At 44.1% G+C, this 25261-nt stretch overlaps 2 protein-coding genes across 3 annotated transcripts; both read left to right on the top strand.

Annotated features, from left to right (window-relative positions):
* The first annotated feature begins 795 nt into the window (after window positions 1-795).
* Window positions 796-25261, top strand: LOC147057209 (extracellular serine/threonine protein kinase FAM20C-like). 2 transcript variants are annotated; one of them, XR_015066011.1, is made up of 13 exons: window positions 18748-18971; window positions 19071-19178; window positions 19570-19746; window positions 19836-20014; window positions 20136-21122; window positions 21196-21364; window positions 21498-21578; window positions 21824-22022; window positions 22108-22199; window positions 22286-22429; window positions 22504-23123; window positions 23220-24417; window positions 24492-24586. XR_015066011.1 is itself a non-coding variant. In XM_085911511.1 (10 exons), exons 1-10 carry the CDS (start codon window positions 796-798, stop codon window positions 24745-24747), a joined length of 1611 nt encoding a protein of 536 aa, XP_085767637.1. In that variant the 3' UTR covers window positions 24748-25261. The 2 variants fall into 2 exon arrangements, 1 of the variants encoding a protein (XP_085767637.1); XM_085911511.1 differs by lacking the exons at window positions 18748-18971; window positions 19071-19178; window positions 19570-19746; ... (6 more) ...; window positions 22286-22429; window positions 22504-23123 and adding exons at window positions 796-1253; window positions 1615-1790; window positions 2187-2265; ... (2 more) ...; window positions 3066-3246; window positions 3317-3426 and having other exon boundaries at window positions 24201-24282; window positions 24358-24417; window positions 24492-25261.
* On the top strand, window positions 4273-10765 carry dnhd1 (dynein heavy chain domain 1). The gene is made up of 19 exons (XM_085911509.1): window positions 4273-4421; window positions 4975-5385; window positions 5448-5651; window positions 5820-6029; window positions 6216-6338; window positions 6421-6624; window positions 6695-6805; window positions 7165-7321; window positions 7607-7861; window positions 8025-8165; window positions 8247-8355; window positions 8549-8766; window positions 8842-9085; window positions 9174-9331; window positions 9475-9600; window positions 9707-9983; window positions 10108-10232; window positions 10312-10510; window positions 10586-10765. Exons 2-19 carry the CDS (start codon window positions 5069-5071, stop codon window positions 10702-10704), a joined length of 3297 nt encoding a protein of 1098 aa, XP_085767635.1. The 5' UTR covers window positions 4273-4421; window positions 4975-5068; the 3' UTR covers window positions 10705-10765.

Here is a 25261-nt window from a genome sequence, read left to right as displayed (position 1 = left end):
TTCAATTTTGGGCTCAGTTCACTGTTATCCACACACTGCGTCCTCATTCCACGTTTCCATCGAGTTTGAAAGCTGAGCGCTGTATCTTAGCAACTACCTCAGCACCTGAAAATGAAGGTTGCAGCACCTTCTGAGTATTTGCACGAGTGTGCGTGGGGCGAGTGAAAAGACACAGGTGGAAGAAAGAATAAGTAGAGCGATGGTTTCAAAAGTCACCTCGGGATAGAAAGAAATTGCAGCAGAAACGACCGTCGGGCCAGAACAGATATGAATTTTTCATCTGAAAGTTACTGCTTAGCTCTCTTTTGTAAGGATGTAGAAAACAGAATTTAATATTCATATAAGTGTGCTGCTGCAACTTCCATAGAAACATTTAAAAGATTGTTTAAAATACACCACCAGGAGACGTAGGGGAAAGAAAAGGAAAAAAAACATCCCAGTGCATTTGAGCAACAGTCCTGATGGAGTCTCTGCCAATTCCGAAAGTTCAAACTGGTGTATTGAGTGGGACCGCGTTAACCTGGCACTGTGTCCAATCTGGCCCAATACAAACAAATAGCTAAAGACTAACCCGCGTAGCTGATACAGAATATTCCTTTTCAACTTCCAGCAACGTGGGAAGAAGCTCAATTGAAGAAGTAAGTTTCCTCTTTTTTCCTTAATAGATGTTTAAATGTTCTTTGTCTTAAGTTAAATGGTGTGCTAGCTCAGGTAGGAGCTAGCATGCTAGGAGGAATTCTCTATTTGGTTTACCCTGTCGTCACTTTGCTCCCCCTTCTTTTTATACCCAGAAAGATGATGTGGAGAATGCGTCGTCGCTCCAGGACGAGCTGTCTGTCCTTGGCGCTCGTCTCCATTTTCTTTCACCTCCTCCTGGCTTTTGTCTCGCTTTCCTTGTACTGGCAAACCTGTGACCCCCTGATACCGACCAGCGTGCCCTTCTCAAAACAACTGGCAAACAAAAGCTATGGCTCCAAGACCATCGCAGTTTTAGCCGAGTCACCACCTAACGGACCTAAAAGAGATTCTCCCGGTGTCGAGGGTCGTGGAGGAGCAACCCCGGACAAATTCCAAAGTAGAAGGATTGGACTGGTACAAGCGTCTTTTGTTGAGCCTATTGCGTCCAGTCTGGCGAAACTTCAGGCGCTGTTTGAACACCCTCTTTACAAACTGCCCATGTCAGCCATTCAACAAGACGATATGTTGTTGAGGGTTATACCAAAGATGAAGTCTGAGAGGAGCTCCCAGATGTGGTCAGTAGTCAGAAGCGTTAATAACATTGACTGCCGATACAAATGCCCCGATTTAATGTCAAGATCCGATTTTTCACCTGAGGTCACATGACACATAGTAAGTCCGCTTAAGGGGTACATAGAACACCCACTTTGCATCTTCATAACAGAAGTGTCAAATCCAAGTCTAAAAACTAAAAACCGAGTTTGACTCCAGTTAGGTGCTTCTAATTAACCGAGCTGGCTGGTCAACAATGATGATGGAGAGGAGGGAAACATCTCAAATATTTGAGGACCTGAATTTGATACCTATAATCCAAAAGATCCTAAAAATGTCCAATCTAAGAGGCAGAACTCCAAATGACCACGACTGTGTCTGCAGGGTGAGTGCGAGCCAGGAAGGTTACGAAAACGTCCGCTGGAACACCAGCGGAGACAGCCATCCCCCCTGGCTGCGCTTTCACCTGACCATCTCCCGCTGGCAGCTCTACCCCCATCCGGACCCCAACATGGAGTCTGTGATCCAACAACTCGCCACACACCGCATCGTGAGCGCAGGTAACACCTCTTAATGCTGCCGCCGCTAAAGTCGAGACGGTTATAAGTGAAGGACCGCAGGATGAGTGCATCTGAAGAGGGTTACTAAAAAAAGAATGGAATGAAATTCGATGCCAGAGCCAGCACTGGAGGTCAAAAGGATGTTCGTCCTTGGAGGACAGATTGGAGGGAAGGATTTTGTAGAGTAGCTGACACTCGCAGTTTTTGGAGTGATGCTTTTAAATGCAGATTCCATTCTTTTTGACGCTTAGGCTTTTAAGAACTTTCAGCCGAGGATGGTACCCGGCTTTACGTTCACACAGCTATCATGATCATTCGAGGTTGGGTTAGCAAAGTATCTTTCGAGTTAGATGTCGTACATCATGGCTAATAACGCTCTCATCTTTATTCTTCTAGTGCAGAAAAGCGGCGGTACACAGCTGAAACTGGTGATGTCATTTCCAAATTATGGGCAGGCCATGTTCAAACCCATGAAGTGAGTTGATCATAGCAAAATTTACATTCAGACATTTTCAGAGATAGAAATACTAATAGTATTACTATAGTATTAGTAATACTAAATACTAAATGCTAAAGAAAATCCTTCAGATCATTCTGAGATCTTCAGAGATAAAAACAACAACAACTAAATGATAAAGAAAATCGATTCCGTGATCAATTCCCACTTTGCTCTTCAGTCACCCGTGATTGACAGTAAGGTCAAAATTGGACAAATGAACGTTGTCTTCAATCTGTGCTTGCAGGCAGGACAGAAATGATGAAACGAACTACAACCTCTACTACTTCTCTGACTTTGAGCGACATAATGCAGAAATTGCCGCCTTTCACCTGGACAGGTAGGACGTAACTCGCGCATTCCAATTTTTCACATCCCACACAGAATTGCCTGTCGTATCAAGACTGACCTGTGAGAGGCAGCATGGTGCCACGGGGCACGCAGACATAAAATCCAAAGAAGAGTCATAACTGTAATTTCATCATGTGTCTCGGCCTGTCCTTCTCTGTGCTCATTCTGTCACTCATCTGTTTATGTCTTCTTCACACTGGAGGATTCTGGGTTATCGCAGGGTACCCCCAGTGGTCGGGAGGCAGGTGGATGTGGTCAAAGAGATTAAAGACATCACGACGGATCACAAACTGGCCCGGACATTTTTCAACTCCCCTGGTAGTCCTTGGGTTAACATTTCACTTCTACACTTTGTGATAGGGTAGTTCCGTAATGTTCCTCCAGCCATTACTTCTCACGGCCCTCCATGCTCTTGTGGCTCCCCCTAGTGGGCAATGTGTGCTTCTACGGTCGGTGCTCCTACTACTGCTCCACAGAGCACGCAGTGTGCGGCCGACCTACGGCCCTGGAGGCCTCGTTGGCCCTCATGCTGCCCGATCTCTCCCTGGCTACCCGGAGGAACTGGCGATCACCCTGGAGACGCTCTTACAGCCGCAGCAAACTGGCAAAGTGAGCGCTTAGATGGGATGCAGAGGCTTGAAACGGGTTGTCAGGTCACCGCAAGTGAAATGCATTTCAGATGGGAGACGGAACCAGATTACTGCACAACCATCAAGAAGACGGCGCCCTATGACAAAGGCACAAGGCTGGTGGACTTCATTGACATGGTCATCCTGGACTTCCTGATGAGTAGGTTCATATTTATATTATATATTTAATTTACAAGTGTGTGTATGTATATATATATTTATTCTATGTATATTAATAGACATTCTTTTTTCTCATCGTGTGTTGTGGGGTTCAGTAATATCAAACAACAAAATCTAAATTAAACTATTTAAAAAAATATAATAAAATGCCAAGCAGAGGAATTTGAAACGCTCAATATAATTGTCAATAAGTCACATCCCAATTATAAAATGGGTTCTACAGTTGGTACTATTTATTATTATTTCATTTATTTGAATTAGATTTTGATTTAGTGTGGAAAAGGGTTTGAGAACATTTATATCTAGTTTCTTTTGAAACGCTCATTAAAATTGTCAATAAGTCACATCCCAATTATAAAATGGGTTCTAGAGTTGGTAGTATTTATCATTATTTCGTTTATTTGAATTAGATTTTGATTTAGTGTGGAAAAGGGTTTGAGAACATTTATATTTAGTCTCTGACAACCTGACATTTAAATTTATATTCTAATATGGCACAGAAATTGTCAATAGGTGGTGAATTTCAATAACAGAAAATTTACCAATCATAGCTGTTTTATTTTTATGACATCTTCATGAAAACATACTTGAAAGACTATTGAACACTTTTAGTTAACAGTGAGTACTTTAAAGAAGAATAACAGAATGGCATGATATGATCAATTGTCTACCTGACGGTCCTTCTGGTGTATTTTGTCATCTTTTTCGTGAGATAAAATGTAGAAATTCAAGTTATAAAGTTCAAGGGCAAAGCTCAAATCGTGACAATGCGGTGACGTTCAATGTCAAGCAAAGAGCTCCGGATTTTCGAAATCTGCGTGTTGCCGTGGTTACTTCTATGCAGGTAAAAAGAAAGCTTCTCAACTCCTTACACTATCGACCACTTTCATGACGTTTTAAAACGACCAAAACGACGAAATTGGCCATTTCGCAACCCCTACGTCATTGTCAAAGAATTTAAGGGGTCTCCAAAGTGTAAGTTCTGGCTTTTCCTTCGTACAATTTCTTGTTTCATCAGGTAATTACGTCATGTGTGTTTGCTAGCTTCAAGCTAGCGAACAAACTTTAGCTAGTTTTACGTAATGTAACTTTAGCTAATTAAAATGAACGTTTATTAGAAATGTTGAGTTTTGAAATTAAATTTACACTTTATTTTGATTGTCACTTGCGAGTGAATTTCCCAATATTAAAGAAAAAGTAAGTAAGTAAGTAAGTAAGTAAGTAAGTAAGTAAGTAAGTAAGTAAGTAAGTAAGTAAGTAAGTAAGTAAGTAAGTAAGTAAGTAAGTAAGTAAGTAAATCAAACACCCCTCGTTTTAACATTACAATAAATTATTACTGACAAATTTCATGAAATTGAACATATTTCTGTTATTTCATTTTTTCTATGGAGTTGGCTATCACTAAAGTGGTTGATGACAGTATTGTCAGTGTGAAGAGAATTTTGTAGTTAGCAAGCAAAATTATTGCGATGTTGTTTATGAACGAGACTTGCACTTTTCACTAATCACTGTGTTCCTCCTTCACAAGATCAGAGAAAAATGTGAAAAGACCCAGTTGGTGAAATTTGCTGACGATATTGGCGCAGCATGTTCGCTGCCACTTCACAGGGACGAGTCCCACCATGGAACCTCTGAAGCGATCAACAGACAGCGGGAAGCCGCAAGCTAAGCCAAAGAAAAAGGAACCGTCTGCGATTCGCAGCAGTCTAGCCACTTTGCCGCCACTATGGCCTGCGCCATCTTCTTCTTCTGCATCCGCCCTGCGCAGGAGCCTTTTCGATCCCTCCTCCATCATTGGTGCTGCAGACTCTCCTGTCAGCCCCGTTGCTGTGGCTCAAACCGGATCAGTAAAAGTCCTGCCAGAGTCCAAACGGAAAGAAAGAGTTCAGTCAGGAGCATCAATATCATGCACTGACTTCTCAGATGAAACGGCAAAGAGGTATTATAGCGGCGGTGAAATTTCAAACATCAATTCACGTCTGATTTTAATCACTCATTCAGTTTGCCAGTTAAAGATGAATCCAGAGTCACCCGGCGGGACTTCATCAGTCTTCCCGCCATTGTTATGGGCGTCTCTCCTGAAAGTTCTTGTTCCTCAATTCGAGTGCAATTAGCAGAAACAAAATGGATGGAAAACCACTCGACGACGGCCTCCGAATCATGCAACGACATTCCCGGTAGGACTGCTGATGAAGCGACACACAGGTAAATGAGAGCACATGGGAAGTGAAATTTGAATTTGTTCATGACAAACAACCTTTTGCCATTTATATAGAAGTCAGCTTTGTGTTTGATTCAACTGGCTCAGGTTTTAAATGCATTTGTGAGTATGGTGAATTGATTTCAGAATCCAATAACGTCCTATTTATTCAGTTCTACAGAAAAATCTACATCAAGAGTCACAAGGAGGGACTTGTTCAATCTTCCTTCCATCGGTCCCAGCGTTTGCCCTGGAAGCCCTCATCTTTCAGGATCCCGGAAATCCGTCACAGAGAGAAAATGGACTGAGAAACCAAAACAGAAGCACTTGTCGTCATCCGCTGACATCTCCGTCATCGCGACTGATGAAGCCGCAGCGCAGAGGTGCCTTACACAATTAATCAGGAATGTTTTTTAGTCTCTGACACCACATATGTAGCGTATTACGTTTTCAAAAGCCGCGTAATCCATTCCCAAAACTTCTTTTCTTATTTCTTATTTCAAAATATTGTGCATCAGTGGTACAATAACAATAAAGTCATTCTATTTTTTTCCATTTTTTTATTTTAGGGCAACGCTTGTTGAAAAAGTTCCCATTACAGCTATGGAGCTGGTGCAGTTGTTCCTCAAGCAAAGACATGTGGGAGAACTAAAAGTGTTTTACTTGAAGGAACAAGCGAGTGGCTGGTACAGGTACAGCTTGGCTTTTCTACACCGACAGCTAGCGTACCGAGATGCCGCATAAGATGTACCTTTGTTGTCACTTCCACCTAAGACCCTACGATTTGCACGTGGTCCCGGCCGGCGAGGCCGGTTCCGAGCACTACGTCTTCTCCTCCACTACGGTGCTGCATGTCACACAGTCGGGTTACGGAGGACTGGTCTCTTTGGAAGAGTGGCACAGGGAGTCGGTCCTGTGGACAGCTTTGCAGGCAGTCCCCTTCTTTAGAGATTTCACTCTGCGAAATGCTGTCACTCTGTAAGTGTCACGCGCGAATGCCTAACGTCGTGGTCGGCGGCGGTATGCATTTGTTTGTCTTTTGTTCTAGATGGTATCGAAACGTACGTGAGATTGTTTACAAGCGAAGATTTGAAGTGGTTCAGAGCCAACTGCTAACAAACATCCCCCAGTACAGAAACGGACTCATCCTTTTATCCAGGTCAGTCTCAATCTTTGCGGCGAGGTGGCGAAAGGTTTTAGCCTTAACCCGAAAGAATTAAAAAAAATTAAGATTCATGACTAAACAAAATGCTCCTCAAATGTCGTGTGGCTAAAATCATTGTCGCAAGACATCAGCAAAACTTCAACTAAGTAAACCTGTTTGTTTTTTAGGATGTTGCCACATAGGTTCCAAGTGATGGCAAAGAAAAAATGTGTGGAGACTTTTCATTTTCTATTATGCATGTCCAAATGGGTAACCATTAAACGGTGTTTTCCTTTTAGCGGTTCATCTCTCATCGTCTTGAAATAACATGAAGTACTTGGATTACCACTACTAAGAATGTACTTTTTCTACAGAAGGATAGAGGAGCTGAAAGTGACACAATTGCTACCTCTGGATGAGTCCAAATCGTACACGTTGTTGGAATTTCAGAAAGTTCTGGCGACATGTATGGAAAATACTCGGAGCACTTTAAAGCAGCTGTCACAATTTCGCAGAGGCATCCTGAATAAGGTAGTTTTATTTATTTTAACAATGTCTTTTAGAGGTACTGGCCAGCTTGGCTTTTTTACCTGGGGTTGGGGGCAAGGATATTTTTACAAACCCCAATTAATTATTCAAAGATTCTGATGAATATTCATTTGATGTCTTCTTCAAGGGACGGGTAAAAATGTGTGAAATAATTTGTGGGAAAATCAGAAAATATCCAAAATTCAAATATACTTGGGAGCTCCATATATTGCCCAGTGCCCCCAATGTTGGAGGAAACAAATTGAGTCCACGTAATGTTCTCTCCAGGCCAAAGAGGAGAGTTCCAGGGTCTTCAAAGAGCTTCAGGAGCACCTCCAGTATGCCAACAAGCCACATCATTGTTGCAAGCCTATGCATCTGCACCAGGCCCACCTTAATGAGCTGCAAAAGGACTTTGTGCACGCAGAGAACGTCCTGCAGAAGCTGGGCAACTTTGCTACTCTCGTCAATCACATTATTGTGCAGAGTCTTGTCACCGTCGTTCAGCAAAATATATCGATGTTCCTCCGCGACGTTCTGAAGGTAACGTAAAGCTAAACCAGATCAACCTCTCCTGAAACCAGCGTTAACAGTCTTGTAGATTTGAAATTTTCACAGCAGAAATGTCACAAAAAGTCGACTTGCTTTTTTTTTTTACTACAGTCCTAAATGCAATATGTAGCTTGAATATTCTTGTCTTCATCAGAGAAAGAATTCTCACAATATCTGCCTCTTCCAAACTAATCTTCGTCTTGGCGCTGATCAGCTAACTCTCGACCCACCTTTACATCTCTTCCGAGAAATACTCACTCAGGCGATTTTGACTGCCGGTGACTCCATAAACCAGGTGATTTCCATGTTTCCCAAAAAAATGTAATGCTTTCTGACCTGCAAATTTATAATTGTCATTATGACTTCCCTCTGGTAGATGTGTGACTCCTGTGGATTTTTCCTGGAGGTCAGCAGCCCCCTTGATTGTCAGGATGAATCATCTGACCCCAACTGCAGTCCATATCCTGTTGACATAGACACTCAAGGTACTTTTTTGAATGAACATATTGACGCTGATGTGCTTTCTCACTAAGCTAAGCTAACCAAGTACTAACATCACAATTATATTACATAAATCAAAAGCACTTGAAGAGCAAAAATATAAAGCAATTTAATGGAAAAAGTACTTGTAATCTCCAAGTTTCTTCCGTTTTTTTTTATTTTGTCATACTTTTCCAGGTGAGCTAAAAGACAATGATGGAATGCCTGCTCTCACGCATTATAGCTGTTGTCAATGGATCAGAGAACAACGCCCTCATTGGAAGCTGATGATAACCGTGGAGAGCCGCAGAATGCCTGGCTCATATTATCCTCTATCCAAAGAACAACTCATGTGGTACATTGCCATCAATGACGTGGGCAAGCGTATCAACAGAGATCTTTCAGAGCTAATGCAGGCAAGCCAAGAAATTAGCGCCGCTGTTACCTAATATGTCTTCTTCTTATTATTTTAATTTCTACTGTTTGGACAGGCAGCCGAGTCTGAGATCCAACAGATGTTAACATGTTACATATGGTTACTGGATGTCCATGTATTCATCAATCAATGGAGTCAAGCCTCTTTAGAAAACATGAAGGGTCAACCTGCTTTACTATATTGCCAACTAATTACCAAGCTACGCAAGTGGCTTGAAGAACTCCACGCTGCTCCCTCATTCATCTCGACATCCAACCAGCTATTTATTATCCACTACACCCAAATGAAGGAGCATCTAGGTCTGCTAAATGGCACAGAAATTCGGTGTCAATTTTGGATACGTATTTGGTGCAAATGTTCATGTTCGTAGTTTTTTTTTTTTTCCAGGGCAGCAATTGTGTTTGATAGAAAATGAAGTACAGGAAGAGTTAGTGAAGCAAATGAAATTATGCACAGAGAGCTTATTGAAGGACTTGGAGGAAGCTCTCGCTGCTCTCAGGACCGAACCCAAAGACTTGCATGACCTGCCAAAATATGTCGATGTGGTATGGAGAACTCCATCTCGATTTCTTTTTCTTTCATTTTTTTTTTTTTTGTACCCGTATATCATCTTTCATTTTTGAGGTGAGGGGCAATGATGTAAATATTTTATTGAACAATGACATTTACCAGTCAAATGTCTCCTCAGGTGTGGAAGTCTGTGAACATGTTAGCGGAAATGCAGACACGTTTGGAGTACAGTCGCACCCTCCAGGACAGTATTTGCATTCATTATAGAGAGATGACCATCCAGGAACTGGCTTTGGCTCAAAAGGTACAAAGAGGAAACTTTCACAATTTAAAAAAAAAAAAGAAAAGATTTTCATCTCATTTTTGCACACACTCTACCTTTAATAATTTGCTTGTTCTTCTATATTTAGATGTTAGACACGTGGGATTGCTATTATTCCCACTTGAAGCATGCAGATAGCACGTTGCGTTCTCGCCTTCCCACTGTGGCTGCTGCACTGGACACAATGTTTCCATGGATGGCTTCTGATTTAAGATGTTTAGTCTCATATGCTACCTCTGGGCAATTTCTTGATCCACGTCAAAATGCTGACAAGGTGGTTTCCGAATTGAATTATATGAGTCTTCGTGTGGAAAAGGCCACCTCCAATCTGGAGCAGTTGTCTAAGACCGGTGAAATATTCATAGGTGAGAACAAACGGAATCATTATTATTCTATTAATCGCGTCCTAAAATTGTAAAATTGTATGTATTAAAAAAAAGAAAAAAAAGCTAAATCACATCCTCTAAAATTGATGTCATTTCTTATTAGAAAATCCTGTGGACTTGTCTGATCTGACTGATATTCCTAAAGTTACTGCCCGTAAGGAGCTATGGGAGCTAACAGCTCTTTGCAGACAATCTTTACACAAATGGAACAAGTTCCTGTTCACTGAGGTAAATTTATAAACCGAGCTTCGTTTTGTTGTCATTGAGCCTGACTGCCAACGCTCCATAAAATTCTCCTTTATGGTAGCTTGCATTGTCACAAGCTCAAGAGCAAATCACTCAATGGCAGCAGCAAGTTTCAAAGCTAGCAATCATCATACCTGCCGACGACGCGGTGCTTCGGGAGACGTCCGGAACCATTGATGATTTAAGTTGCCGTCTTAAAATCTTGGCCGGGTTTCGGTGCCCGACGATCAAACCCAAACACCGGAGCATATTTTTCAGAGGCCAGTACCTGATTTGCATTGTTAATGTGCTCTGAGATACTCATAAAGTTGAAATGATCTTTTCCACGTTGACAGGTATCGGGTTATGGCAAACCTCCGATAAGAACGCAACTCTTGCGCAGCTTATTTTTCAACCGTTTGACTTTCACCGAGAACTGATCAACAAGGTGGGAAAGATGTTGTTGAAGATATAGTGCATACATAAATACACTGCAAGCTTTCCTTTGGTGCCAGTCATTCTTAAACTCAGTCAAGTAATGTTGCGTTTCAGATACGTAGCGATGCGATAAAGGAGAATTCCATGGAAAAAACATTAAAAAAAATTCAACAAGCATGGACGGAGCGTATTTTCCTGCCGCATACCTGTACAGGTCCTCGTTGCAATCTTGCTGAGTCACAGGTATTGGCAAAGACTTCCTCTTCTGACGCCTTATGTGATGCCAGAATTATTATTGGTAAGACTTCATTTCATCATGAAGCGCTTAAAGTAATCAAAAGCAGTTTTTCTTTGTGTGCTTGATTGGATTTTTTTTGTTTTTTTTACTTTTGCAACATCCAGGCCTAGAATTTCTCTTCACTGACCTAGAAAAGGATTTGATGACATTGACAAACATGCATCGGTCACGGCACAGTGTGGACTTTAGGTTACACGTGGAAGAGTGGATGCACATACTTCAAGAACTTGGTAAATATTTTCCTCTGAAAGCTCCTGTATTCAATTCTAAGGGTTGTTATTTCAAAACTCTTCTGTCCATATAGAGAAGTTGTTGCATTTGTTTGATATCTACCAGCAAGAATGGATCTTCTTAACCAACATATTTCAAGAAAGAACCTTAGCTGTTCAAAGATGGGATTTGGTATGTGCCAATTATATCCATTTTGCTGTCCGAACCCAAAGATCTCCAATTCAATGAAAACCACTTTTTTTTTTCCCTAGCTGGCACAATTCCGATCAGTCGATGAGCGTTTCAAGACCATGATGAGGTTCAACTCATCCAACCCCAATGTGCTGAATCTTGTCCGTCCCAAAGCAGGAATAGAAAATCCTCATGGCGCTAACCTCTGCCAAATTCTCCTCAACGATCTGTCGACATTGAATGCTATCGCCAAGCAGATGGCAAACCGTCTCCATGCTCGCTGCAAATTATTTCCCAGACTTTACTTCCTCAGTGAGATGGAAGTCGTGGAACTGCTCTCTTTACAACCAACCCTCGTATCTCTATTACCCTTTGTACGGAAATTCTTCAAAGGGGTACAGTGGCTGGAAGTGGAGGATACATCTGTCACGGTGGAACCACAGGATACACCTGACACACCAATTCGGGTATTTGGAGTTTTTGGCAACCTCCGGGAGCACATCAGCTTCCTTTCTCCAGTGGAACCGAATCGCAACGTTTTGATTTGGTTGAGTAGGTTTCAGGATCAACTCAAGTTAACCATGGAACATCTCCTGAGTCAGTGTGCTGATGAACGAAAACAACTCGAGTGGAACGACCATCAAGACTCTCGTGGACACGTATCGCCTGTGCTTGATATGACGTCGAAATATCCTCTTCAGTGTCTTCTTGTAGCAGAGGAGGCGGTCTGGTGCAGTGAGCTTCATCAAGCTTTCCAGGACTCAAGCAACGTTAAGATAAGTAGGATGAAAGCATTCAACAGTACACAACTGGAACATTTTTGCCAGGCCGCAAGGGATGCAGTCGCAAGGTCTAACGACGACGGACGACTTTCGAAATACTCGATGACATGCTTGCGTGCTTTAGTTCTCCTTAGAATGAAACATGCGCAGCAACTAACGCAACTCCTGGACGTGCAGTGTCAGCCGGCGTTATCTTTTGAGTGGCTGAGTTCTCTCAAGTACTCTATAAGCTCAGAAGATCAGAGTCCCCATGATGGTCCGAAATGTTACGTGGACATTTTGGACCACAGACTTGAGTATGGTTATGAGTATTTTGGTCCGGAAGATTTCAGAATGGTGCATACTCCCTGCACAGATCGAGTAATGTTAGGGCTTCTTCTTGCCGTGAAGAGCTATAGGTGTGGATTTGTCAATGGACCTTGGTCTTCAGGGAAGACAAATACCGTGATCCATCTAGGTAAAGCATTGGGGAGATATGTTGTGATGCTAAACTGCTCTCCAAACATGAAGGCTGATATTTTTCAAAAGATGCTCCGAGGTGCTCTTTTGACAGGTGCCTGGTTAGTGCTGGACTCTGTGGACTTGCTGCTTCAAAGTGTCCAGGCATCACTGGCGCAACACTTTGAGGACATTTACCAGTCTTTTGTCGGATGGTCAAGAAAGAGCAACGAGCGGAGAAAGACGTTTAATCCAGAATTCTCAATGCTATTCTCAGGGATCGGCACTTCTGTTAGCCCCAACTACGCAAGTGTTCTGATTTCATCCAAGGGACCCGCCTCGGAAATTTCACAAAGTTTGCGATTTTCAACCAGACCTGTGACATTGACCTGTCCCGATAACAGGATCATTGTGGAGATAATGCTGATTTCCTTCGGTTTTAAAGAGGCCAAGTGTTTGAGTCAACGTCTGGTATCCCTCATCAGCCTCAGCAGGGACTCGCTCTGTCTTCCTCACTTTGTGACAAGAAATCCGAGTAGCCACCTTGTCATTCTGCAGAATATCACATCTGCCTCCGAGAAACAATTCAGACAAATGGTCCGAGATGAGAAATTCTCAGGTAGGGCCAGACAGTCCTTTGTATTACGAACTATCCTTAAATCTCCAGAAAATGAGAACGCCGACGATCTGAGTGAGGATGAAGAGCAAGCGATTTTCCCTGGATTATTGGAGGAGATAGCTGTCATCCTAGCAATTCATTCAGTCTTATCACCATTTATGCATGCACCAAAGAAAGTCTCACAGTTCAACTCCATCGTCAAAGAATTGTTTCCTATCGCGTGTCAGTTTCCTTTTATTCAACAATATACTCGAGATGAACCAAACTACCAACTTCAAGAAGCCGTGTCAGAAGAATTAGATCAACTCCTGTTGCACTCTGACTCGGAAACTATTTGCCAAGCTCTTACACTCTACCAGACCTTGAGTTTCTCTCACGCAGTCATTCTTCTCGGACCCAGCGGAAGTGGAAAATCAACCTGTTACAATGCTCTGGCAGGAGGCCTCAGTCGCCTTGCAAACAAAACAGAAGACGAAGATGAAAACGTGGATGCCGCCGAGGCAAAACGATTGAAAGCTGCTTCAGATTGGAGCTTTGTCAACACCGTGGTCTTATTTCCAAACGCCATGTCCCATGAGGAATTATTTGGTGGATTCTGTGATGAAACCGGCTGGCAAGATGGAGCTGTGACCAAGGCATTGAGAGATTCCGAAAGACGCAATTCTGGAAAATTAGAGTCTAATCATACGACCAAATGGTTGGTAATGGATGGAGAGCCCTTCGGAAAACCCTGCTGGCTAGATCACCTAAGCACACTGAGTGATCTTACTAAGCCATATTTAAGCATCCCATCTGGTGAAACTATCATGTCGCCTAAATCACGATTCAAGTTCCTTGTGGAGACCACCGACTTAAGTGACGCGAGCCCCTCTGCGGTGACCCGCTGTAGTCTTATCTACTTTTCCGGCACCGACGTTTGGAAGTCTGTGTGGAAGAGCGAAATGGATTCTCTCCATTACGGGTTCACGCTGGATCAAGCGACCCTGGAAATGTGGACTCAGCTCTCAGAAGATCTTTTCTCCAGCACTCTCAATTCGTTGAAGGAGAAGAACATTTGGAATAAAGGTCAAGCCTCAGCGTACGGCCTGGCAGAAATCACATCCTTCGTTCGAATCCTTCGTGCCCTCCTGCATCATTTTACCAGCAAACGCAACAGCAATCAAGCCACGGCGCAAAAAGATCCAAAAGGTAAGGTACTTGCAAATCTACAAGTATGAACATATCTGAATAATTACACACGCGCACGTTATTTACTTTTGTCAACGATTATTCCACCAGATATACCTCCAGGCAGAGATTTTAATATCAATCGAGATCTTTTTCTATTGGCTTATATTTGGGGCTTTGGCGGACATCTCCATCCTCGGTAGGTCATGAATTCATATTCTTATGACCTTACATTTGTAAACTATACGCCATATTTTCTTTGACATTTGTTTTTTTTCTCTTGCTCCATCAGACTCTGGTCTCAGTTTGACACCGTTGCCCGCCAAGTACTGCTTGACAGTCGATCTCAAATTACGGTTCCGGACGGAGGGACTGTCTTTGAGTACTTCTTTAATATCGACGACAAGATCTACGCCAACAATACGTTATTAACAAAGTACATCACTCCCAAGGTTGGTTTTGAATGATTTATTATCCATACCGTATTATCAAACTCAATGATCACCGTTTTCACACAGCACTGGAAATATACCTGCCTACTTTCCGTCATGTTGGAAGCAATTCAGCCTGTGCTGCTGGCAGGAGAACCTGGTTCCGGAAAATCTACCGTCTGTAACACCCTGTTGTGTTTCGATAAGCCACACATAAAGATCCCAGCTAGTTCTATGCAGGCTCCCACAGATTTGCGCCATTTGCTGTGTGGAATTAGCTACCAGAAGAGCTGTCAAAAAACCAAGGGGGTCATGGCCAAACAACCAGGCCTAACGCTTTACGTGGATGACCTCCATGAGACGCCTCGTGGTGAGTCAGTACGTTACCAAATCAAATAACCAGAATTTTAATCATCATTTTCCAATGTTCCTTTTAAAAGATGTGACTGGGAAGACTTCCAAAATCTTAGAGACTCTACGCCAAAGTATTTCTAAAGGAGGGGTGGTGACATTTGATTGTGACCACTTGAAGGTGCTCAGTCCTGGATTCATCAGCTACCTGGCTACCTGTTGTGTCTTTGAACTGGACAACCCCCACGTTAGCGTCATATCGTCCAGGCTGTTGCGTCTGTTCTCCGTCTTTGCGCTTCCGAGCTCAACCGCGGAGGCGATATTTTCTATTCATTCGCCTCATCTTAAACTGTGGCTCAGGGACGCGCCGTTTCTCCCGAGCGTGTCGGACACCATACGTTCCATCATCAAAGCCACGGAGAATTTGTACGAAGACGTTTGCAACAATTTCCAGCCCACTAAACAAAGTCCTTATTTTTTATTCTCTCACCATGACCTGAAGAAGGTATTTCAAGGGATGTGCTTATGGCAGCCAGTCCTTCCAAAAGCAGAGCCGCTTAACCCGAAGTTCAAATCGAAATGTTCCCCGGTCCCTCAAGAGCCTTTAGCCATGGAGCTCAGCATTCTGCATCTCTGGACGCACGAGTGCATGCGTACATTTGGTGATCGGATAAACTCGGAGGATGGAAGAAATAAACTTCAGTCACTCATCACCAAGGCAGCAACAGCCCACTTTCGAGTGCAATCTAACCTCGATATGGAGGCCACGTTTCTTCAGCGCTTGCTGGAAGCGGTGCCGAACCTTACGTATGGCCCGGAGCTTATTAGAAATCATTTCCCCATATTCAAACGTAGCTCATATCAACCACAAAATCTCAGTGTGCTGATAGATCACCTCTTGTCACACATTGACGTCAAAGACAACGACAAACAAGATGTGGAAAGCCACTTTGCATTCAAATATGCTGTGCACAAACAAAGGATGTGTCAGATGTTGCATATTTTCAGGGCTCTGCTAATTCCAGGAGGTCACGGATTACTAATGGCCTCGGGTAGCGGCACAGGACGTAAAACCACCGTTCGTTTAGCGGCCTACGTTTCAGGCTGCCAACTGATAGAGGTACACTCCGGGAACCAAAGTGAATTAAATAAGATTTTAAAGCGAGCTGGGAATCAAACTCGAGTTCGTCAAATTGAAACCATCATACTGGTTCATGAGAATATCAGCTCCTCTGTTAGAGAAGAGCTATTGGTAGCCCTCAGCTCCTACCCGGGGCTCTACACAGACCAGGAGCTGGCCAAGCTTGTTTCAAGGGTGACCGCTGTGTATAAAACAAAAAGATTCCTCTTGGACAGCTGGATTTTCGACAAGTAAGGAACAAGTTAGTTTCTAACCCAAAATTGCCACCTCTGCTTATATAATGGTGACAATGACTCTTATTTTTTTTCACAGGTACTTGTGTCAAAACCTCCGTGACGTGCATGTTTTCATCTTGATGCCTGCCGTCGTATCAGCCAGCCTTGGAAACAATGAACACAAGGTTTTTGAATCGCTCTCGTTGTATTTGATGTCGGTATTGTACATACGCAATAAGTGTGTTTTGCTTCCACGATTTCTACATCACTGTAGATGGGTCCTTTATTAAAACGATATTTTTGTCACCTAGGCACAAACTAGCAAGGCACTCAGCCTTTGCTGTGTGGAGATATATCAGCCTTGGTTGAGCCAGTCTTTGGCAGAAGTTGCTATTCAGCACCTGAAAAATATTTGTCAAAGCTGTAAGTTAAACTGCAAACGCCATTTTGTTTCTGTTAAGCGGTGATGATGCGAAAATAACTGCAGATTTCCCCCCCCCCAGTGAAACTACAAGGCTCGCCAGATGGCTTGGCCGTAGCAATGGCGGGAATCCACCAGTCTGCATATCAATACGCTTTGGTCCTTCTAATGACGCAGCCTTTTAATCCATATACATATATGGTCTTCATTTCTCATTTTGGTTACATCTGCAAAGTTCTGCAAAGCGAATTGGAGAGTCGATCCAACAGGTCGAGATTTTCCTCTTCTAAATATTCACAATTTGTGTTGAGCTAGCAGTTAGCTTCAATGCTTCCAATTTGTTTTCTGATCTATGATGAACATTTGTTTTGTACAGGCTTAACACTGCTCTGTCTCATTTGGATGCATTGGATAACCTTGCCAGGAAGTACAAACAGGAGTTAACTAGAATGCAGGGAATAGTTGCCGAGATACAGAAGGTAAGAGGGTACACGACTCGAAAAGTGCACGTTGTATGTCTTTGCAAATATTTTTCTTCTTCTCCTTTCAGCGTGTGGATGAGCTCCTCGGAGCCATAGAGGACCAGAAACATTTGCTTCAAAAAGCTGAAACCAAATGTGCTAAGCAGGAGAGAAAAATTCAAATCCTGGGGAACCGGATCGCTGAATCCGAGAAAGAGGTGACGAATGAAATAGATTTGTAACACCTCACTGATGACACAATGCTTGGTCATAAATGAATTTAGAGACACTGATGTTTTTTTTTTTTCAGCTGAGTCCATATTTTCAGGCAGCGCTCAATGTGCTCCATAGTCTGGACCCATTAGACCTCGAGGAAGTGCGCCACTATAGAGATCCGCCTGATGGGGTGGTGCTGGTCATGGATGCCGTTCTTTTGCTTTTTGAGCGGCCCTTCGGCTGGGCCAATGCAAAAAGACTCTTTTTACAATGCAACGTGTATAAGGTATCTTTACCAAAGCAAATGACACGGGATCATTTCATTATAATTTAAAGAAATATTTTTCACTTTTCTTCCCCCTACCCAGTGCCTGGTCCAATTTGACTTCTACAGTCTCATAGACGTCCAAATGCTACAGCTCGCCGAGTTAATTAAAAACCCCATCTTTGTGCCGGAATCCATCCGAGAAGTGAGCAAGGCCTGCGAGACTCTATGCCGTTGGATCCTTTCCGTCAACAATTGCGGTACAAAGATATACCAACTGATGGTCAGGAAGCAGCTGGACCTCATGCTTATAAGGGCGCAAGAACAACTTGAGCAGATCCAAGACCACATGGAGGGAATCAAATGTTGTCTTAAAGCGCTTGATGATGATCTACAGCCTGTGCTGGAATTGCTGGCCGAGAAATTGCTGCTGCTACGCAAAGCTGAAGCCTTGGAGAGAACCGCTGCCAATGCTGTGGAACTGTTGGCGAAACACGCAAGAGTGTGGAGGGATCGAGCTCGGGTAACGCAGAACATATACAAATACATCGGATTTTTATTTGGGTTGATGACATCATTGGTAGACCATAATTGGCTTTTCCACATCATCAATCAATGAAAGGTTAACGGTCAACGGTTATTTGCATGATGACTAGATGTGTCGTCATATTTTTGTTTTCCTTCAGGAAGTACAACTGCAGAGACAACGATTACCGGGAGACGCCATCTTCCTGGCTGCCATCATCTCCTATTTTGGCCCCTTCTCTGCTGATGTACGCACCGAATTGCTCGGCAAGTGGAGAGTGTTGTGCCGCACAGGAATCATCGATCCAAATCCCAGAGATGCCAGAAGTTCCCTGTTCACATCCACCGCCGAACCACCTCAGCTAACCTCGGGATTTCCCGTGGCTCTGTCCGAAACGCTGCAGCCACTCCTGTGTCGGGCGTTGGGTGTGAAAGTGTGGCCGGCGAATGAGACTGTAACCACCAGATTGGTGTTGAAGCTGTTGCTATGGGGCTGCAGGAGGAGTTGGGTGAAATACTGGCCACTACTAGCAGATACCAAGCATCATCTGGAGATCAACTCCAAAAATGGGGTCATTACAGGTTGGAGTCGGTTCGCTATACTCATTGGAGACCATTACAAATTCGAAATGCTACCGAAGAAACAACACTTTGGTTTTTCTGTTCTGAAGGCGAAACAGGAGACGACGTCACTCTGGGGAAAGAATTTGAGTGTGACATTGTGGTTTGTGCTGATGATCCAAAGCTAATGTGCAAGTTGGACCTGGCTGCCGAGAAAGGTAACTGGAATCATTACGCGGTATAACTTTTGAATTGAAAAGCGCAAGTTTCGCAATTGTGAATACCGTGAACATTTAGAAGATGAATTAAAAACATAAAAAAAATCAAGTATATTTTGAATAACTTCTTGAATTGCATTGGTACAGTGGAAAGTTAAGAATGATAAAATATTTAGCAGTCTCTTCCATGTACAATTTTTTTTTACATCATTATTAAATGATGTTTAATAATGTACACACACAAACCCTGAAATTGATAAATTAGCATATCGGACATATTGGAGATGTAGCAGTAGTCCAATGAATCCACCTTTTGAATTTAACTCTGGAGTCATTGTTTTTTTATCAACAATCAGGCAGCTCACACCTTTATATCTTGTTTTTATTACAGGCATGAAAGTGTTGGTGACTCACATCGAGCGTGTTCCAGTCAGTCCACAGTTTCTCGCAACTTTGGCCCGTCCCGCTGCAAGTTGCCCCCCAGGCTCGAACCAACCTGCCCAGCAGACAAACCCTGACTTCTGCCTCTTGCTCAGCACCCACTATCCCGCCCGACTGCTCAGTAGCGGTAAGAAGCCTCAACTAGAACTTCACCTCTTAGATAAAAATGTGGATTTCAAAAAAGCCGGTTCTTGATTGTCCTTTCTTCCTGCTCAGCTATCCATCCATCCATACTGGCTCAGGTGGATGTGGTTGACCTCTCGACAAGCTCGGATCAGGTCCAGGAACTCATGCTGACGCAGCTATTGCAGTCGGAGTGCAAAGTGCTGATGACTCAACACCTGCGGATACAGAATGACAAGCAGCTAATGCAGAGGAAGCTGGTCGCGGAGGAGGTGAGTCGCGCGGGCGTTTCCACGACGACACTTTTCCGATCTTCGGTGACCTCATCACGTTTGTCTCCTGCGAGAGAGAGAGAGAGAGCTAACAGGACGCCATCTTTTTTTTTTTTTTTAGGACTCTGTGATGGACTCTGTCCTGCAGTCCGACACCACCCGAATGCAAGCCCCCGAGTTCCTCTCGCAATTGGTCAAGGTCCGGGAATCAATGTCTTACGCTCAGACGGAATTGCAGCTGGTTGATGAGAGGCAGGAGTTCCACACGCCCATGCTGGCCGCTCCTCAGCAATTGATCAAGCTGGCTTGGCTCTTCTACCAGGCTCTGCAGGAGGTGTCCCGCCTCTCCCCCGCCTATTACTTTCCATTATCTGCCTTCATGGCAGTGATGCAGGAGGTCTTTGCCAAAGAGACCAGTAGGCTCATGTCGTACGGCACCGGGACGGTGATAGGTGGGGTAATACCCGAGATAAGGAACAAGATGGTGGCGAAATTGATGTTCCACTATAGGCCGTGTCTCTTTAGGAGCCACGCTCCAGTTTTCAAGTTTTTGTTTACTCTGGCCGTGATGCAGACCAACCAACTTTGCTCTCAACCGGAGCGGACGGCCTTACTCATGGGATTCGCAGATACTCATGGGATTCCTCCAGCTGCAGGTTCCTCAAAGGATCATTTGATATCCCCTCAGGTTGATTCTGACCTCCTCTGTTTAGAGAAGATTCCAGACTTCACAGGTCTGACTGCTTCTCTGACCTCTTCACGCGAGGAGTGGCGTGAATACCTGCGCTCGCCTTCCTCCGTCATAGCGGGACCGCCCCCATGCGACTCTCACTCCCATCTGTCCTTGATGCAGCGGGCTCTCCTCGCAAAGACCTTGCGACCTCACTCCACACAAGTGCTAGCGGAGGCCATGGCGGCCCGCCAGTTTCGCCCACCTCGCCACTCAGCGCCTCACTGCGCCAACCCCGGGGCTCTTTACAGATTTCTTGCGGAGCATAAGGGACCTATCATCTTAACGTGGCCTCCTCCATCCAAAGATAAGTGGACAAACATTCAGCCTGTCCACTTAGTAAAGCTCTTGGCCTCAATGGCAACAGATACAAAGGAGGTAAGTGTAACGGATGTCATTTGGATACATATTGAGATTCACCTTTTTAAAATTATAATTATTTATGGTCCAGGTGAAAGTCATTTCCATCGCAGGACTTTGTGACAGTGACTTCATCCTCTTTTCTTTGGAAAAATCAATCAGAGAAGGTCACTGGTTTGTTTTTAACAATTGTCACCTGCTGGAGCATTGGGATGCTAAAGTCGTGGCACGATTCAATCAGCTGTTTTCTCCTTATGGAGGTAAGCGGTTTAAAGTCAACAATTTTAAAGACAGTTTGAAGACTTTGCAAAATTTAAACCAGACATGTACAGTGATTTTTTTTTTTTATTATTATTATTTGATTACACCCTCTGTCTCTTAATTTTCCCGCAGCTACAAAGCACATAAATAGTCCTCATCCAGATTTCAGAGCTTGGTTTCTGACTGAAGAAACGACGCAGACCTTCCTACCCGGTAGGTTTTAAATTGACCCCCCCTCCCCCTTGCCGATCTTTCATTTTCACCCCATGTCACAAAATAATGAATAAATTTGCAGGGGCATCTAATTGTCAGACCTTTGTGCTGCCATAAACAAAAAATATCCACCCCTCTTAAATAAATTGCAGTGCGATGTAAATTTTCTCGTTCACGTGTGTGTCGATTGTCGCATTTGGCCGTGTTGTGGTAATGAATGTAGTCCTGATGTCAATGGAATCCAGCATCCGTGCGATTGCATGGCCTGCCTCTGGTTTGTGACTGCTCCTGGAACGTGAAGGAAGAGTTGAGCTGCTCCCTGCAATATCTGTCGGGGAGCCCGGCCGACGACACGGAGATCCTTCTGCGATGTGCAACCTTCCACTCTGTCTTGCTACAGAGAGAGGCCTACAAATACTCGGGCCAGGCCAGAATCTACAGTTGGTGAGAACTGGAAACGTGTTTAACTAGCCGATGATAGCGCTGCTTTTAAATAATTTTTTATTTTTTCACTTATTCCCCCATGAAGGAGCCAGTCAGATCTTGTCGCTTTGGTGGATGCCCTCGTTTCTTCCGCCAGTCTGTGCCATGACAAGATTAAAACTTTACAATACATCGCAGGTGATGCAACACGAGCAACCATTCATTGAATTCATCTTTTTAAAATGTGTTGAATCATTTTGATTTTTTTTTTTTTTAATTCCTAGTCAACCTTGTGCACGGCGGACATGTTCTGGAGTCTGCCGATTCCGAGGCGGTGCTAAACACTGTAGAAACCTGCTTCAGCGCAACGCCACCTCAAGCCAGCGGACCACACGTACTCGCCAATATCATCAGCGCTGAGCACGGCGGTAACGTGACCATTTTTCACAATAATCCACTTTTTGCATGATCGAAATTTTTGTTTCCCTTTTCATACTTTTAGATTTTGCCAACCTCCAACGAAAGCTGGACGGACAGCTGCTGCTACGTGCCGAGGACCTCAGCGAGCCTCTTCTGTTGGGTTTCAGCGCTGACGTGGAGGCTGAAATGGTCAAAATCAACAGTCGCAATCTGAACAAGATGCTCCGGGCCTCCCAAACTCCTCACGGACTCGCCGCGAGTTCCAGCAATGCTTTGGCGACGCTACCGGAACTTAGCCAGGCCAGAGAGCGTCTACATGCTCTGCAGGATTACCTCACGCAACAAAACCAAACCCGAGCGAGAAACGCCGGGGACGTTTTCCAGAGTCCGCTTTATGACTTCCTCCTGGCCGAGTGGCACGAGCTGAGCGGCTCGGTCTCCTCGCTTCTCTCTCGCCTCCGACAGCCGCTTCGATACATAACGGAGACTTTCCTGTCCCTCCCAACGCTCACCGCATTGTCGCGTTTACAGAGACGGGCGGAGCTACTCAGCGCTTACCTGTGGCGCGATAACGATTCGGCACCGCGCGCCGCCTACCGCTTGTCTGCTTTCGCCCACGCCAAGGGCTTTCTAGTGGCACTGAGGAGAAAGGCAGCACAAGTAAATCACAAGTACACAAGCGATATCGCTCTGCACCTTGAGGTAATGCTAATTGCCGCTAAAATGCAAACTCTACTATTCCCATGATTGCTCTCACCTTTCACCACGCGGTGGATAACGTTCTTCTCATCTTCCCAGGTTCGTGACGATCCTTTATTCACCCCGCGTCCGAAGGATATGGTGGACTTGTGCGACCTGGAACTAAAAGGAGCATCGTGGGACGTGCACAGGACCGCTTTACAAAATTCCCTTTCTCCGCAGTCTTACTCCATGCCTCTCATTTGCATCAAGGCGCACGTGAAAGACGCTCACTTTCCACGTCCACGGAACATCGAGGAAGTTTATCATTGTCCCATTTATCTGGAGGACTTGGATACCGGAGAAGAAGGACGAGATGATTTTAATATAATCACAACAGTTCCGCTTCCTACCGAATTGGAGCCTTCCTTGTGTAGTTTGAGGAAGGTTCGCCTTGTGAGCAGGCTTTTTGATTCAAGGGCTTGTACAGACATCTTGGAAAGATCTCTGAGCACGACCTAGCCAAAAAGCTGGGTCAAATTGGTCCCTTTTTAACCTACAGTTGGGTTATTTTAGTTTTTCAGAATGAAGAAGTGAGTTTTAGGTGGTGAACATATTAATTCAACTCTCATTCTTTGTTGGTGCCCTTTTGATTGAACACAGCAGAAAACGACAGACTGAAATGTTGTTGTCTTTTGTACCATGTGATACATTCAAAGACGCAGTTGAAATATTTTCCTCTTGTACATTCATCCGTGTTGCTTTTTTATTAAAAAGGTTGTCTTGTTTTCATGATAACCGACCGCCATTTTGTTTGATTTATTACAAAGTAGCAAAGACGTCACAGTACATCTTGCCTAACTGTCATATGTGGACATCTGAAATAACGTGCTATTATTATTCGAATAATGATAAATGACTAATGGTCACACTTTGTCGGATCATTCATCGGCCGATGCTTGACCTATTCTATTTCACAATTCTTACATTTGTTATTTTCAAATGTCCAGTTTGTGGCACAATTGGGATGCAATTACTTGTTCAGATTGATGAATGACTCATTTTAAACAATGACTGGTTAAATTCTGACTCATCCTCTAGGCAACATGGACAGACACCACTACGAAACATTCGAGAAGTTCGGCAATGACACGTTCCTGTTACACCTTGACAACGGTCGGGCGTGAGTGCAGTTTTTTCTCAAATGTCTGTCACTGGTTGTCCAAGCAACTATGCTGTCACTGTGTTGTCAATGCAGATTCGGGCGCCACTCTAAAGATGAGCCGTCCATCTTGGTGCCATTGGAGCAGTGTTGCAGGTGTGTTTGTGTGTGTGTGTGTGTGTGTGTGTGTGTATATTTATATATATACTATATATATGTGTGTATTCTAGAATCCGCCGCTCCACCTGGCTACGGCTGCGCCTCCTCTCTCTGCCGCAGTATCGCCTCAGCGATGTCATGCGGGCCTCGCTTTCCCACGATCCCCTGCACGGCGTGGCCCCGCTGCTGACGGAGCCCCACCTTTCGGCCCTCGATCGTCGCTTGAAAACTATCGTGGATGCCGTAAATCGTTGCCTGGAGAAGCAAAGTGAGGACGGGGTCGACGAGGTCATATACGACGACGTCAGCCAACTGGAGGATATGTGAACTCTTGCTGCGGTGCGTTTTTAAGCTATCGAAAATGGATGGATGTCATTAGACTGTTTGTGGGGCCCCCCCAAATCCTCCTGCATGGGGTCTTGTGCGGTGTAAGAGTTAAAAGTAGCTTTGAAGCCTCCATGTTGCTCTTCCAACTCTGTCCACCGCCATTTTAATGTGTACAATAAAGCCAGTAGTTTTCCTCCTATAACTTACGTCGCAGCTCGTTGGCCGTCCTCTGCCTCCTTTTCTTTCAGGCATGCTAATCAATAATTCACCTAGCGGCTCATATCGGTGGCATCTGCTCCCTTTTTCTCTCGCCCTCGACCGCTTGCCTGCTCTAATCCACAGACTGAGCTGAATTTTCATCGCAAGAGGATTTGGTCAAGGACAGAATTTTTTTTTTTTTTTGAAGTGCGACGCAGGTGTTTTCCGTTTTTTTTTGGGGGGGGGGGACAATTTGAGTGCTGTGTCCCCGTTGCTATCTCTTGACGCTGTTACATATTTGAATTTCATATTTGCT

Source organism: Syngnathus leptorhynchus, chromosome 5 (assembly GCF_054491065.1).
Source record: "Syngnathus leptorhynchus isolate UIUO chromosome 5, UIUO_Slep, whole genome shotgun sequence".
Lineage (NCBI taxonomy): Eukaryota > Metazoa > Chordata > Actinopteri > Syngnathiformes > Syngnathidae > Syngnathus > Syngnathus leptorhynchus.
The sequence above is the reverse complement of the archived record's forward strand: the minus strand, read 5'-3'. Positions and strand labels throughout refer to the sequence as shown.